Below are 15,565 nucleotides of genomic sequence, written 5' to 3' on the forward strand. Positions count from 1 at the left end.
AGAACCTTTGATGGCCAGATTAGTTTTATATAGTTAGAGAGATACTAAGTAATGGAATGTCTTTTTTCAACTTTCTTGTGATATTTTACCATAACACCTCTGTTGTATCCTAGCCAGTTCTTTTCACTTCACTGATTTGTTAATCTGTCAAAATAAGTTCACTGCAGGTTATTGAGCCTTTTTTTTCCCTGTGTTTTTTTCTGGTTTGTTTATAAACCTATGTGCATAGTCAGTTCTGCCCAACTTAAATATTTTCCCTCCCCTAGCAGTCTTAAACAGTTGAGGCCATCTTTGTGCCATAGCTAGTTGCTCACCACTCAAGATAAAAATGCAAAATCCACGCACCTGGTAATTATAACTGGTAATTCATCTCTTTGAATGCACCTTTGCACTCTCTGCACTAACAAATTCAACCCTCTGCCTGTGCACTGGGGTAAGGGGGTCCCCCCAATATCATGCTCAGAAGAGAGTACAGGGTTTCACCCTAATCACAGTAACCAATGAACACCTCTTACCTAACTAAGTATGCATTCCTCATATTCTCTTTTCTCTCTCCAGGGGGCAGATTTACTAAAGGCGAAGTGGCCGTCTCTGGCGAAAATTCTCCGAAATCCAATCCGCAGGGACATTGCCAATTCACTAATAGGCGCAGATGACAAATCACTAGTGAAAGAGACTGTTGATAGCGAGACCGTACTTCGCACTCTATCGCCAGGCAACTATTCACTCCCCAATTTCACTAAAGTGCAGATTTTACTAAACGCTACCTCTTTGCATTAAAGTTGAAAACACGCTGGCGACTTTTCCTTTTTTTAAGCGGGATTCCCTGCAAAAGTCCTAACTTAAACTTTTTTTAGATTAACATTTTCCCCAGACATTTGAGGGCCATGGAACATTCATTTTACAGTGGGCTAATGTCTAGGGCATTATATGATCTCTTTTGTCTTTATTAAAGTTCCTTGGACATTTGTAATAATAAGTGGCCACTTCAAGCATTTGCACCAACATCTCTAATAAAGACGTCCATACGACTTTAATGTACCCACCCTATTCAAATTGACTTAAGTTTAAGATCACTAGCGTCTTTTCGCTAGGCATATATGAACGCTAGTGAATCTTCGCTATAAAATGCTCGCACTGAAGAAGTATCGCTAGCGTAAAGTCAACATCGTTCGGCGCCCAGGGCACAACTTCGCATTTTAGTGAATTAGCGACAATTTGCCCTTTAGTAAATCTGCTCCCAGAAAGGAAGACAGGACTCATCAGTCTAGTTCTAGCTACCAGAAGGAGCTAGTTCCTTAGAAAAGCCACATGTCAGGCACTTGCCCCCTGCAGCTTTAAATATACAGTACAAAAGAGAGGGGTTTTATCAATGCACATTACCTGGCCCCCTGTAGTAATTTAGTATCTATACAAGGGCACGTACGTCTGTTCATTTTTGTAGGCTGACATCTCCCTGTGTGTAGGCATTTCTTGGAATAAAGGTGGCCATACACGGATAGATCCGCTCGTTTGGCGATGTCGCCAAACGAGCGGATCTCCCTCCGATATGCCCACCTTGAGGTGGGCAATATCGGGCTGATCCGATCGTGGGCCCTAGGGCCCAACGATCGTATCCTAGCGTTCACCAAACGGGCGGTCGGATCGCGGGACCGCATCAACGAACAGATGCGGCCGCGATCCGACGGGATTTTTAATCCCATCCGATCGAGATCTGGCCGACTTTCGGCCAGATCTCGATCGGGGAAGCCCGTCGGGGGCCCCCATACACGGGCCAATAAGCTGCCGACACGGTCTGTCGGCAGCTTTTATCGGCCCGTGTATGGCCACCTTTAGTGTCTCCTGACCAAGGTACTAACAGAGTTTAAAAAACGGTGATAGAGGGAACACTTGCTTGCTTGACTGCTGCAAAAGAGAGAGTCTCCAAGTCACATGCACATGAATATACAGTGTAAATTTGCTTTCCTATTAATACATATAATAGATTCTGCTCTTCCTTCAGCACATCTTTAGAGCCGCCAATAATAAATGTTATTATTTGTAGGTACATCCACGTTATTTTATATGTGTTAACCCCCCATCATATGAAAATCCAGTCACTTCTAATAAATGCAAGTTGCAGAGCTGCACAGACAGCAAACAGATTGCCTTTCAATTAAATGCAATCAGTGCAGCCCTTCTGTGTAAATTTTATAGACATGTCCCTGACGTTTCACATGAGCTGGTTAACGTAACCCACACTGATCTTAGTCCTGCTTGCTCTGGTAACAACTGGTTAAATCAGGCATAGTATATAATAACTGCAGCACTTTTGTGCATCTGTTAGTTAAAATAAATCACACACATATACTGACTATGATGAATATGTATTTGCTTTCAAGTTGCATTTGTAGGAAATGAAGGAGTGGAACGACAGACACACCACAGGCCAATCAGAGTGAAGTTCTTATGTCACAAATAGAAGCTTGCCAGAGCAGCCAATCAGCAACGTCATTACACAAGATTTTCTAGCAGCACCAAGTAAATAGTCCTGCAAGGAAATACTGTTGCTCTGTTAGTGTTGGAAGTTGGATCTTTCCTGCAGAGTTCACTGATATTCATAAATCTCTCTCACTATCTCTGAAAATGAACAACCTCCAAGAAGGGAATATTGTGATTATTGGCAGGTAATTAGATTAATTTACATTATAATACAGGTATGGAACCTGTTATCCAGAATGCTGGATCCGGATAACGGATCTTTCCGTAATTTGGGTCTTCATGTCATAGGTGTACTAGAAATTCATTTAAACATTAAATAAATCCAATAGGCTGGTTTTGCTTCCAATAAGGATTAATAATATCTTAGTTGGGATCAAGTACAAGCTACTGTTTTATTATAACAGAGAAAAAGGAAATCATTTTTAAAATTTTGGATTATTTGGATAAAATGGAGTCTATGGAAGACAGCCATTTCGTAATTCGGAGCTTTCTGGATATCGGGTTTCCGGATAAGGGATCCTATACCTGTATCGCATTTTAATTATTTTATATCTAACTGTAGATGAAAAACTTCTATCTGCACCATTATATATTTTATAGTATACTCTATCTGTAAGACTATAAGACTATATATATATATATATATATATAGTCTATATAGACTATATATATATATATTATACTATATATATATATATATATATATATAAATATATCTATCTATCTATCTATCTATATATATGAATATAATTTGTTATAATCACCCATATGTTGTTTTCTTTAGGGTAGCTCTAATCTATTTATTGCTGAGATGTATCACATAAATGACATTTGGTGCACTGCAGACCACTTGTGTCTAAACTAAAATCCATAATGTCTGATCTAAAGAATCCAGATTTTCATGCATATCCGTACTTTTTTTTCCAGTGCTTGAATTACTATATACAGTATATAAATATACGTGCTATACCGCTACCTGGCTATAAACCCCTCCAGTTTACAATATCACTTGCACATCTGTGGATATAAGTGTTAATCCTAAAAATGTTGTGCTTGTTATAACTGTTATTTTCAGTCTACAAGTTGGTGTTTTGCAGCATGCATATTTCTAACAACTCTTGCAACATAAGGTAAGCCTCAAACACTCTGCCAATGTTCCTGCAGACAGAAAAGCTTGTGACGGAAAGAGTCATTCTTTGTATCACTGAATCACTTCTTTAAGTGACTACACGGAAGGTCAAAATCCAAGAGAGCCACTGAACAAAAAATAGAGACAGAGATGACAATCCTACGCGAATAAAGAGCGGTGTTTCTAAAGCTTTCCATAGATGCCCAGATTTAGACCATACAAATATGGCAAATTGGTGGCCATTTCAACAGATAATCCTGCAATTCTTGTGGATTGAGGTTTATTTGTCCCAAGAGAAAAATTTCCATCAGTCAGCTGAAAGGAAGTGAAGATAAGCCACGCATCCTTTCTACTTCCTTCTGTTCATTCAGGTGGCTGCCTAAACATCTTTTTTTTTTAAGTTTAGTGCATGAAGTTGTGAGATACATGAAATTAGCTGCTTTATAATTTTCCACATTTTCTGCATGGGGTGAGTCAATTTTTGGCCTAATTGTGTGTAACAAAGATTTATATTGTAACCCTATCATGGCTAAAACAGCCCATGTCCAGCTAGTTAACATACAATACATGTCGCACTGAACTCTTTCACCCAAGATAGGTCTTTGCTAAGTGAAAGAGTGACGGGAGTGCTGTGCAACTACACATCTCTTGCTGTTGTGTTAATAGAGGACACCAGAGGTTCTTGCAAACAAAACAGAAATAAAGGTTTTATTGTCAATGTGCTAAAGGGTTATACTCACAAATCCAAACAAGGTATTATAGATCAATGCCAAGTAAATTCAAGGCAGACCAGGATTTCTGTGACACTCCTGCAGATGAATAACTTGGTAGGTTGAAAGGTTAATGCTATAGGGTTTCTAGTCAATGTGGTCCAGGCCTCCTACAGAAGAAATGGATTAGTTAGAAGAACAAGGCCTGAAACCCTCTTCAGGACTGTGGCTGAAGAGGGTTTCAGGCTGAAGCTACCTTCAGATATAACTCCTTGTTGGAGCACAGGCTGCTCTTTCTGGCTATTCCTGAATAACTCACGTTCCTATAGCATGCTTCCCTGTTCCCTGACTTTCACTAGAATTGTTGTCTCTCTAGGGCACATCAATATTACCGGCCTTGTAATACTGGCCCAAGCTTCCCAGAAGCATCCACCAGCTTCAACAGATGAAGGCCAAAGAGGAAGAACCACCAATTTACAATCCCTATATTACAGCGTGGCAGGAAGTTGTCATAAAACACAATAATATGGATAATTAGAGAAATCAAATACACGGGCTTCTGCCCAGTAACTAGGAAAATGAACTAGAATGGATTTAAAATCATAGGGGCTATTAACCCTGTGGGACCCTACAGTAATGTACATTATTTAGTAGGCTAAATACAAGGTTTTGCTTCTTCTTGCTTTAGACAGATGTATGTGCATAAACAGTTAAAGGGCATTAAAACTTGGACATGAACATACCCTAGAAGCATTAACAAAGCAAAAAAGACACGCTGTTTTTAGAAAACACGATATGTTGAAATGACCTGTAATGGGCATATGGCAGCAGTTAATGAGCATAGCAGACCATTGCAAAGCTGATAACAAGCATGCTTATATGCAAAAACCAAAAAAAGTGTGTCAAGTCAGATTATTTACATTTTTAGTTGTTACTGGAAAGGACACCCCTACTTTTCTATAACCATTACTCGCTGCCCACACAGAGGGATTGACCTGCCCCTGCTGAACTACATCAATGGGACTTCATAGTGGTGATGGCATGCAGAAGGGAGTGTGAGACAATGGGAAATGAGTGCCTGTAGGGAATGCATGCAGTGACTTGCCATACCTACTGCACTTAATTTCCATTACCGGTACTTTTGCTTTGTTCAGTGGCTATTGACACCTATTGTTAGCAAGAGGATTGCAATTTGTTTTAGGAATGGGTCTGAAAGTAAAAAAACAATAGCCCTTATTACCAAGTGTAGACACTTTGTAGCTCTCAGGGGTTTGTTTTCCTACTATACTTCACTAAGTATATGCAGGCATACATACACATGTATTCAGACTATTCTATTAATAATAAATCTATATTATAATTGTTGCCCTTACTCCCTTCCTGAGAAACATAAGCATTCTGAATGAGGCAGGCATAAAAAGATACAATATTATTTTTCAATTTGTTTGCTTTTTATGGTTTTGCTTATACAGGTATAGGATCCCTTATCCGGAAACCCAATATCCAGAAAGCTCCGAATTACGGAATGGCTGTCTCCCATAGACTCCATTTTATCCAAATAATCCAAATCTTTAAAAATGATTTCCTTTTTCTCTGTAATAATAAAACAGTAGCTTGTACTTGATCCCAACTTAGATATAATTAATCTTTATTGAAAGCAAAACCAGCCTATTGGGTTTATTTAATGTTTAAATGAATTTCTAGTAGACTTAAGGCATGAAGACCCAAATTACGGAAAGATCCGTTATCCAGAAAACCACAGGTCCCGAGCATTCTGGATACCAGGTCCCATACCTGTATATTGCTGTGAGGGTATCCTTTTTTATGTATTCAGATTGTAACTTTTTTATTTGTATAATATCGATATTGGCTATAAAAATGCAATGCAATTTATTCTTCAATTGGTGTGCGTAGAATGAAATAGTGTGTATCATGTTAAGCCTGTTTACCATACTGGAAAGGCAGATTTCTGTTGCACCCTTTTGTTTATGCTATTTTCAAAATTTGGTGTGCCCTCCTTACAACGGCTTTGATAAGGAGCTGTTAAAACTTATATGTATGATTTAGAAAATCACAGAGGTACAGGGGTGCTTTTGCTTGTTTGACCCATGATTTCAGGGAACATACATAGCTGTGCTGAGTAGCACATGTACAATATTATACAGTAATATAGTAAAAGCTTACTCCAGTGCACAGAAATTCCTGAACTTCCCTATTAATGTAGGCTACCTACTAACTGTTAATAACACATCATTTAATGTCCACGCAGTATAAAGCTGTAATGAGTAAACTGATGCCTATTTTTATTGTATTGTTATTTGAATAATTTGTTTTTCTCCATTCTTTCCTATCATGTTCACAGAGAGTACATTTTGAATTTTATTAAGTCATATTTTTCTTTTTTACTCCTCATAGTGGTCTTATAGGTCGCAGTTGGGCCATGGTCTTTGCAAGCGGAGGCTTCAGGGTGAAACTTCATGATATTGTGCAAGAGCAAGTCTCCACTGCCCTGGAAGATATCCGGTATGTTATCCACTACAAGAAAACACAAAATACTTGCATCAGTAAACACAAAATACTTGCATCAGTGCCCCAGATTCTTGATTTTGATGTAATTACACATAAAGATTTTATACTTTTGTTTTTGTAGCCATTGCAGGGTCGTTAAAGGGGTTGTTCACCATCAAACACTTTTTTCCGTTCAATAGGTTTCAAATAGATCACCAGAAATAAAGACTTTTTCCAATTACATCCTATTTTTTATTTGTGACCATTTTTATAATATTGAAGTATAAAGTTTCATATTTCACTTTCTAAACCAGCTATGGGAAGGGGGTCGCCGACTCTTTAACTGTTCTAATTGATACATTTAGTTGATACATTTGTTGTCTTTAGCCCTGCTGAGCAGAATCCCTAAATTTCATTAAAGGAACAGTAACACCAAAAGATGAACGTGTTTTAAAGTAATTCAAATATAATGTACTGTCTCCCTGCACTGGAAAAAGCAGTATGCTTCCTTTAGAAACACTACTGTAGTTTATATAAAAAAAGCTGCTGTTTAGCCATCGGGGCAGCCATTTAAGGCTCAAGTTACATAAAATATAACAGATGCACTCTGCAGAACACCATTGTATATTATTACCATACCTCCCAACATTTTGGAAATAAAAAGAGGGACAAAAAGAGTTATTGCGCTAAGCACGGTGAAACTTTTATTGACCATGCTCGTTTTTGGCCACATCCCCTAATTACCATGTTCATTTTACAAAATTTGGCAGTTTATGAAAGTTTTAATACATTTCTTTTTTTTCCAGTTGTTTTGCTAATAAAGGTGAATTGCCCTTTAAGCTGAGTCTAAATTCTTCCAAGAGGCCTGTTTATCTTAATTGTTACAATTACTTATTTATTTATTAGAGAGCGCACCCACACAACCCGCCCGAGCCTGCCTCCCGGGCCTCCGCAAATTCACTAAGATGCGGATTTTACTGAACGTTACGTCTTTCACCAGACCAGTCAAAGTGCACTGGAGTGCATAGATCTTCCTCAATCTTCTGTTACTTACCGTATATACTCGAGTATAAGCCGACCCGAGTATAAGCCGAGGTACCTAAATTTACCTACAAAAACTGGGAAAACGTATTGACTCGAGTATAAGCCTAGGGGGAGAAATGCAGCAGCTACTGGTAAGTTTCCCAAATTTTCCTAAATAACAGATAGCTAGAATCGCAGCTGCCATAGAGCAGGACAGGACTGCAGCTTACAATGGGGATCTGTGCAGCAACTGGGATAGGAAAGCTCTGTTATACAGATAGCTAAGGGGGGGGGAAGTGCAGGCAATCATTTCAGCAGATGTGCTCTGCTGTACTATGACTTATGTGAGATGGGAAAATAATGCTGCCAGGGATCAGTGCTGCAGGATGGCAGAGCAGAGTGGTGGGAGTTGTAGTTCACATCATAGACCAGGCACTCCACTCATCTCTCAAGCATTCGCTACCTCACATTCACTGTTAGTGCAAGTTGCTATCCCTGTACTTTCTCTGATGCGACAGGGAGTTCACCACATGGATACTGGCAGAGCGGTGAGAGAGAGCAGGAAGGGCCCTGCCAGCTCCGGAATACATTTGATTTACAACAGCAGCAGCCCTTATTGCTGACAGGTCAGCTAGTGAGAGAGGAGGAAAGCTTCCTCCCCTGCACATAAATGCGATTGCCCGTGGCGTGCAAATTAGACTCCGATCTGCTTGTTTGGTGACCATTATACCCCTCACAGTTTTTAAATACCTTGGCTAGATTATTTCAGGCACAGGATAGAATTTTAAAATTATCATATAGTGAAACCTACTTTTTCGTATTCCCAGGGACCGCAAAAAATCCAGGAAGGAAATCACATCCAGGAGAACAAACTATATGGTTATGTAAAAGGGGGGCTTCTCTTATTTACATCAGAGTTCTCTTGGTTTCCTGCATATATTTAGCTTAAGCACTATCAATGTATGGATCCTGCCGGCTCCGGAAAACGTTGATTTACAACAGCAGCCCTTATTGCTGACAGGGCAGCGAGTGAGAGAGGAGGAAAGCTCCCTCCCCTGCACATAAATGGGATCGCCCGTGCCTCTGAGCCTGCATTCACGCACGTAGGGAAGAATGTGGGAGGGGACGCAGGCAGGGACGGTCAGCCGTCTCTCTCCTTCAGTATCCAGTGACGTGGGAACTAGGGAGGGGGGACGTGATGAGGCCAGGTAAATAATCGTGCTTACTTCTGCGCATTTGCTTTAGCGATCACTTGTCTGCTGCTTGTACTGACTCGAGTATAAGCCGAGGTAAACTTTTTCAGCACATTTTGGGTGCTGAAAAACTCAGCTTATACTCGAGTATATACGGTACATCATATTTTTAGTGGAAAAAGTTTCTAAGTCCCAAAAAACGCTGGTGTCTTCCTTTTTTCAGAGTGATAGCTTGCAGAAGTCCTTAAAAAATCTTTTTGGGTAACTGGGCTCCCCCATACATTTTCTAACATGTGGAACATTAACTATATAGTGAGCTCATATGTGCGGCAATATAACAACTCTATTTTCTTTATTAAAGTTCCCTGGACTTGTGTAATGTAATGTATTTGCTGCAACATATATGTGCATTTAACTTTAAATTTCCCGCCTTATGCAAATAAGTCTGAGCGAAGACCTCTAACGAAGTTGCTCTAGGCAGAATTGAACGCTAGTGCATCTTCGCTTTGATTGCCGAAGTAACGCTACCAAAACTTCACCAGCGTTCATTGCCCTGGACGCAACGTAAAGTCTATTAACAACATTTTTAATTGGGTTTACCTTACCTTATAAAACATAATAATATATTAGTCCCAAATATATATACCTCTGTGAGAGGAAAGCATTAGTAAAGGCCCTGCTTATGATAAATATATATTGAAATTTGTGTTTTTTCACATTTATTTAACTGTGACATAAAATTGCAAATAAAGAACACATACCCTTTAATTTTATTTATGATAAACTAAAATGTAGCCATCACACCCTTGACAGCCCCAAACAACTGAACACTGGTTCATAAATACTAATTGTAGTGATCCTCGCATGGCACTGAATTTAAATTCAAAATCAAAGCCAGGATTGTCTCACAACTACTTGCTACCAATACCAACAACTGAGAAAAATGTCATAAATAGCCTAAGCATGCACTCATAAGGGGGTAACTTGCAGTCAAAAAGTTGCCCTTGCAGTTATTGGTTTGGTGGTTAAATGCTGGTCGGGTGTCACTTGGGAAAATGCCCTAACCTACTATGTGTACCATAAACATTAGGAAGAGCAAACCTCAGGAATAGTTTGCCTTTATCTGTAATTCCATATACACATAACTTAAAAACCATAGACGTGTAATGAATGTACATTGGAAAGTTGCTTAGAATTACATCTTCTTTCAAAACAGTTGATGGGTGGGAGCCCCTTCTGTGAGCTGCATGTCTGTTATTTGTGGTGAAGTGCGGGAATGTACAAGGGACTGGATTAAAGTGGACCTGTCACCCAGACACAAAAAGCTGTATAATAAAAGTCCTTTTCAAATTAAACATTAAATCTAATTTCTATTTTTTATTAAAGCATTCATAGCTGTTGTAAGCTCATTTAAAAATCTCAGCTGTCAATTAAATATTGTCTGCCCCTCCTCTATGCCAATGGCATAGAGGCGGAGCAGACAATCACTTTCACTTCCATTCAGCACTTCCCAGATGTCACTGCTCTCCACATATTCCCCTATTCTGTTTACCGTTTAATTGTGTAGCCAGGGCATGGGAATGGACATCGGGTCCCCCATTCTGGTGCACAAACAAGATTCTGAGATGATGCAAGACTTGCCTTAATAACAGTGTCCACAAAATGGCTTCTGCATGCTTGCTATAATTATGAATTCCCAGACTGAAGGAAACAAGATTCAAATAATTTATATAGTGTAATTAAAGTTAATTTTGCTTGACTAATGTGATAAAATAGGATTTTGAATAATATTTTTGGGTGACAGGTCCCCTTTAAGAGCAAAGTGACATTTTGTCGATACAACCTCAGGATTTTGAAAGTTGCAGAGTGTGTCTTTGCCTTTAGAGATGTCAACTAACCCCATGGCATTAGGAAGATAGTGACCTAGTCCCGCAGCCTTCAACTGAAAATGTATCATGAAATAAAGTCTAAGGGTAAGGCCACACTAGGCGTTAGCGCAGTGTGGCAGCAAAAGTTTCCCCAGCGGTTGCGGATTAAAAGTCGCGGCGCCGCGAGTCAAATCGCTGCGCTATCGCCTAGTGTGGCCTTACCCTAAACACCGTTCATTATGGATCATTATCAGCTTAATGACATGTCTGCAAGTTGAGAGGTTTTTCCCTGTAGTGTTCCTGGGCAAGTTTACATTCTTTGGCTTGTGGAATGTTAACACACTGCCCTTGTGCTTGTCTACCAGATTAATTGCTTGTGAGTTCATACATGTACAGGGTTAAACACAGGGAGCGTTTCCATATTTATGTGAGGTTGCTTTTTTTATACACAGAGCATTAACACTGCTTGTGCATAGAGTATATTTTGCTTGGAGGAGTGATTACAAGGTGTCACCAAGACCAGTGTTTAGTACACAATATAATGTAAAACTACTATTGTGCAAGGGTATTTTTTCGCTGAGAGTCAGCACAGGGGCCAGATACTTGTGCCAGACACAGATCATAGTGTTACAATTTATTGGAATTTGAAAAGTTCACTGGTGCCATCTAGCGTGAAAAAAAAAATACACGTAAAAAATAGACGTTGACAGGGCTCTGTTTGTTTGAGCTACCTTTAGGTGCTTAATGTTGAATTGCATGTAACTGAAGGGAGTATAAGTGCAAACCTATGTTGGAAATCCGTCACCTCTTAGCTGGAAAAACTGACCTACAATGAATTGGTTAAAAAAATCAGCTCATTTTGCATTATATTCTATATATGTATTTTTCTTTGTTCTGTTTACCCAGACAGTGGCTAATGGATTCTAAACTTTATTCTGCAGTCTAGGCTAGTTTGCACAGAGAAGGCCCTGGACCTTAGCATTTGACGGGCATGTTAGGGGGAAGCATAAAATAACTACATAGGACATATTATCTTAAATAAATCCAATAGGCTGGTTTTGCTTCCAATAAGGATTAATTATATCTTAGTTTGGATCAAATACAAGGCACTGTTTTATTATTTCAGAGAAAAAGGAAATCATTTTTAAAAATTTGGATTATTTGAGAGACATCCATTCACTAATTCAGAACTTTCTGGATAATGGGTTTCTGGTTAACGGATCCCATACCTGTATAAAATATCTTTTTACAGTCCAACTGAAAAACTTGGATTTTATGGTTATGCCCTTATTCCTCCTGGTCCACTCTGGCTGCACCCAAACTCAACCCCGTTCCACATTAAATGCCTTCCACTTTGTCTAGGATGCAAAATATCTGGCCTGGCATGGTGGTTCTAACCACCTAATATTATTTAATAAATCCTGCCACACAGATATGTTTTGTCAAACTAATGCCACACATGCTGTATTGTGTATATATACAATATTATATATATACACACACAGAACAATTTTTTTTTTAATCAGGAAGCAGATGGAGGAACTGATGAAGTCAGAAATGCTTAGAGGAACCCTAAGTATGGAGGATCAAATGGCACTAATTAGTGGGTGCACTGACTTGAAAGAGGCTCTTCATGGTGCCCAGTATATTCAGGTAAGACTATTTTTGTTATTTATTAAACTTAAATCAATTTAGGGTGCAATAACAGTTGGAATATTACAGTGAGATTACCAGACCAACAAATCCTTTAAACAAAGCAAATGTTTTATTTATCATGCTTAGGGTTTGTAGTACTGTCCCATATAACCTCTTCTAGATGTGCATTTTTGGACAAATCACTCAAAAAGTGCAGTCTTGCATTTTGGAGCAATGCCCGCTGTCCACAATTCACAGTCTGAACTTCAACACTAGGGATGCGATGAATCTGAGCCTTTTTCGCCAGGACTTGGATCCAAGCCGTTAAAATTATGTGACTTGACAACAGAAGGTGCTGATTTTCTTTCATGTGCTTAATTTTTTAATGAAAATTTCTCAAATTTTACCAAACCCGAAAAAAATCTCCTGGTCTAATTCACTAAGAAAAGTGCCTGTCGGGAGAGTACCTCTGTAATGCGCCAATGTGATCCTCCCTCAATTTCAAAACTGGGAGGAATTGTCATCTTAAATCTGCCCGTGTATGGCCAGCTTTAGTGAGTTCCAAGGAAATTGTGTTCTAAGAAGCAGTTGTTAAAATAACATAAATATCCTTTTAAATGCACATTATAAGTGCAGATACCCAAACATCAGCTATTTTGAAGTTAGTAGTTGAAAAGCATGGCAGGACCCACTTGTATACATACCAATTCCTATAACTGATTTAGAGAGAGAGAGATTAAGGGGCCGATTCACTAACTTGAGTGAAGGATTCGAAGTAAAAAAACTTCGAATTTCGAAGTGTTTTTTGGGCTACTTCGACCTTCGACTACGACTTTGAATCGAAAGATTCATACTAAAAATCGTTCGACTATTCGACCATTTGATAGTCGAAGTACTGTCTCTTTAAGAAAAAACTTCGACCCCCTAGTTCGCCATCTAAAAGCTACCGAACTCAATGTTAGCCTATAGGGATGGTCCCCATAGGTTTCCTAAGTTTTTTTGATCGAAGGATATTCCTTCGATCGTTGGATTTAAATCCTTCGAATCGTTCGATTCGCAGGATTTAATCGTTCGAAGGATATTCCTTCGATCGTTGGATTTAAATCCTTCGAATCGTTCGATTCGCAGGATTTAATCGTTCGATCGAAGGAATAATCCTTTGATCGTTCAATCGCACTATTTGCGCTAAAATCCTTCGACTTCGATATTCGAAGTCGAAGAATTTTAATTCCCAGTCGAATATCGAGGGTTAATTAACCCTCGATATTCGACCCTTTGTGAATCGGCCCCTAAATGTGGGCTTATATCTCTCTCTAACCTCTAGGAGTGATTGCTACACTTGCATAAGAAATATATGAATGTGATCTTCAGTTTTGCATGTAGGTGGGTATGATTTAGGGTTGCTATTGCTGACTGGCTGATTGCCATATTATTTAGTGCAGAGTCCTGTCCGGATTTGTTAATTTGGAATTTCAGAGGCGGTCTTGACCTGGACAGCCTGGTTTTAGTAACTGATAGCAATTTTAATAAGATTTGTTGCCCATACATATGCCAAAAACAGATATCAATCTGGCCACTCCAGACCAAATGGACAGCTCGTTGGGTCTCGTCTGATGCCCTACATGAACAAAATTTGGCAGATATTTATTTGGCAGGTTAGGAAATCATGTCTCTACATTTTTACAGTGAGATTTTTCTGTGGGAAGTGCTTTATGTTCAGTTACCCTAAACCAGAAATTGCCTTCAGCCTCATTCTCCCAAAGCCCCTAGATTTGTTAGGATTTGGGAAACAAGTTAAATACGATTGACTGGGGAAAATCTCGATACACCTTCACTGGAAAAACAAATAGCAACAATATCACAATAAGCTTGCTTATGACTGCAAATATTTGAAAGTGTCCTTATCTTGAACAGAATCCCAGTATTATTGTGGTTGCAAGGCTGCAATGAGCTAGGCGCATTTGTGCACGATTTGCTAAAATGACAGTAACTGCACACATTCCATTGCAAAGTGGAAACAACTGTGCAGAGATCTATCTGGCATTATTTCTGATGGGTGAGTGACATGCACATTTCTGACTGGCAATCACTCCCAGATATTCGGGGCTGGGAAATGAGATGCCAACTTGGTGACCACCAACCATTGCTATGCACTCATTTTGAGAGTAGGTAAGGGGAGCAGGACTGTTTCTGGAGTATGACTGATGTGATTGGAGAGTATGACCTAAGCAGGGGCCCTGTGAATTCACAATGGCTTTAATTCTACTTAAACCTGTCTCTTCATTGGCTGCTAGACTGGAGGGTGCGTTTAGTAATATGATCTGAGAACAACTGAGCATGCTTATAAGTCAACAGCCAAAGCAAATTCCTGAGGGAAGGGGCTGAGTGGGTTAGAGGAGGAGAAGAATTTCTAAGTGATTAACGAGATGCTGCAGCCCTACTGTTAACCTTTTAACAACCAGAGTGGCAGTTATCTAAAGATTTCAAAGAGGGTGTTCACTGATTACATTTTTGTGGAGGGAGTTTATATGTCATTTGAAGGGGGTTTTCACCTTTAAATTAACTTTTAGTATGATGTAGAAAATTATATTCTGATATAATTTGCAATTGGTTTTAATTTTTTGTTATTTGTGTTTTTTTACAGCAATCTGATTGCTAGGGTCCAAATTACCCTAGCAACTATGCACTGTTTTGAATAAGACACGGGAATATTAAAAGGAGAGGACTTGAATAGAAAGATAGGTAGTAAAAAAATAGCAATAACAATACATCTGTAGCCTTAAAGAGCATTTGTTTTTAGATGGGGTCAGTGACCCCCATCTGAAAGCTGGAAAAAGTTAGAAGAAGGCGGCAAGTAATTAAAAAACGACTAAAAATAAATGAATTAATGAAGACCAATTTCGTTTAGAATTGGTCATTCTATAACATGCTAAAAGTAAACTTTAACACTTCCTTTGCTGTGAAATATATAATCTCAGTGAATATACTCTTGTCACCTGCATTGTCCTACAGAAGATA

General features: G+C 39.0%; 1 protein-coding gene and 1 long non-coding RNA gene across 3 annotated transcripts in view; one reads left to right on the top strand and one right to left on the bottom strand.

Annotated features, from left to right (window-relative positions):
• The first annotated feature begins 2,496 nt into the window (after nucleotides 1-2,496).
• Nucleotides 2,497-15,565, top strand: part of cryl1.S (crystallin lambda 1 S homeolog) — a 39,321-nt gene continuing 26,252 nt past the window's right edge. The window contains exons 1-3 of one of the 2 annotated variants that reach the window (XM_018250293.2): nucleotides 2,497-2,666; nucleotides 6,736-6,843; nucleotides 12,439-12,565. In XM_018250293.2, coding sequence (XP_018105782.1) covers nucleotides 2,626-2,666; nucleotides 6,736-6,843; nucleotides 12,439-12,565 — 276 coding nt within the window. In that variant the 5' untranslated portion in view covers nucleotides 2,497-2,625. Of the gene's footprint in view, nucleotides 2,667-6,735; nucleotides 6,844-8,949; nucleotides 9,060-12,438; nucleotides 12,566-15,565 lie in introns of those variants that run through there. The other variant, XM_018250294.2, reaches the window with a different exon arrangement.
• On the bottom strand, nucleotides 6,600-8,847 carry LOC108709974. The gene is made up of 2 exons (XR_001934718.2): nucleotides 8,663-8,847; nucleotides 6,600-6,855 (listed from the first exon to the last, which is right to left on the bottom strand). It is a non-coding gene; the product is annotated as an uncharacterized LOC108709974 (long non-coding RNA).

This window comes from Xenopus laevis, chromosome 2S, assembly GCF_017654675.1.
Source record: "Xenopus laevis strain J_2021 chromosome 2S, Xenopus_laevis_v10.1, whole genome shotgun sequence".
In the NCBI taxonomy this organism is placed as follows: domain Eukaryota; kingdom Metazoa; phylum Chordata; class Amphibia; order Anura; family Pipidae; genus Xenopus; species Xenopus laevis.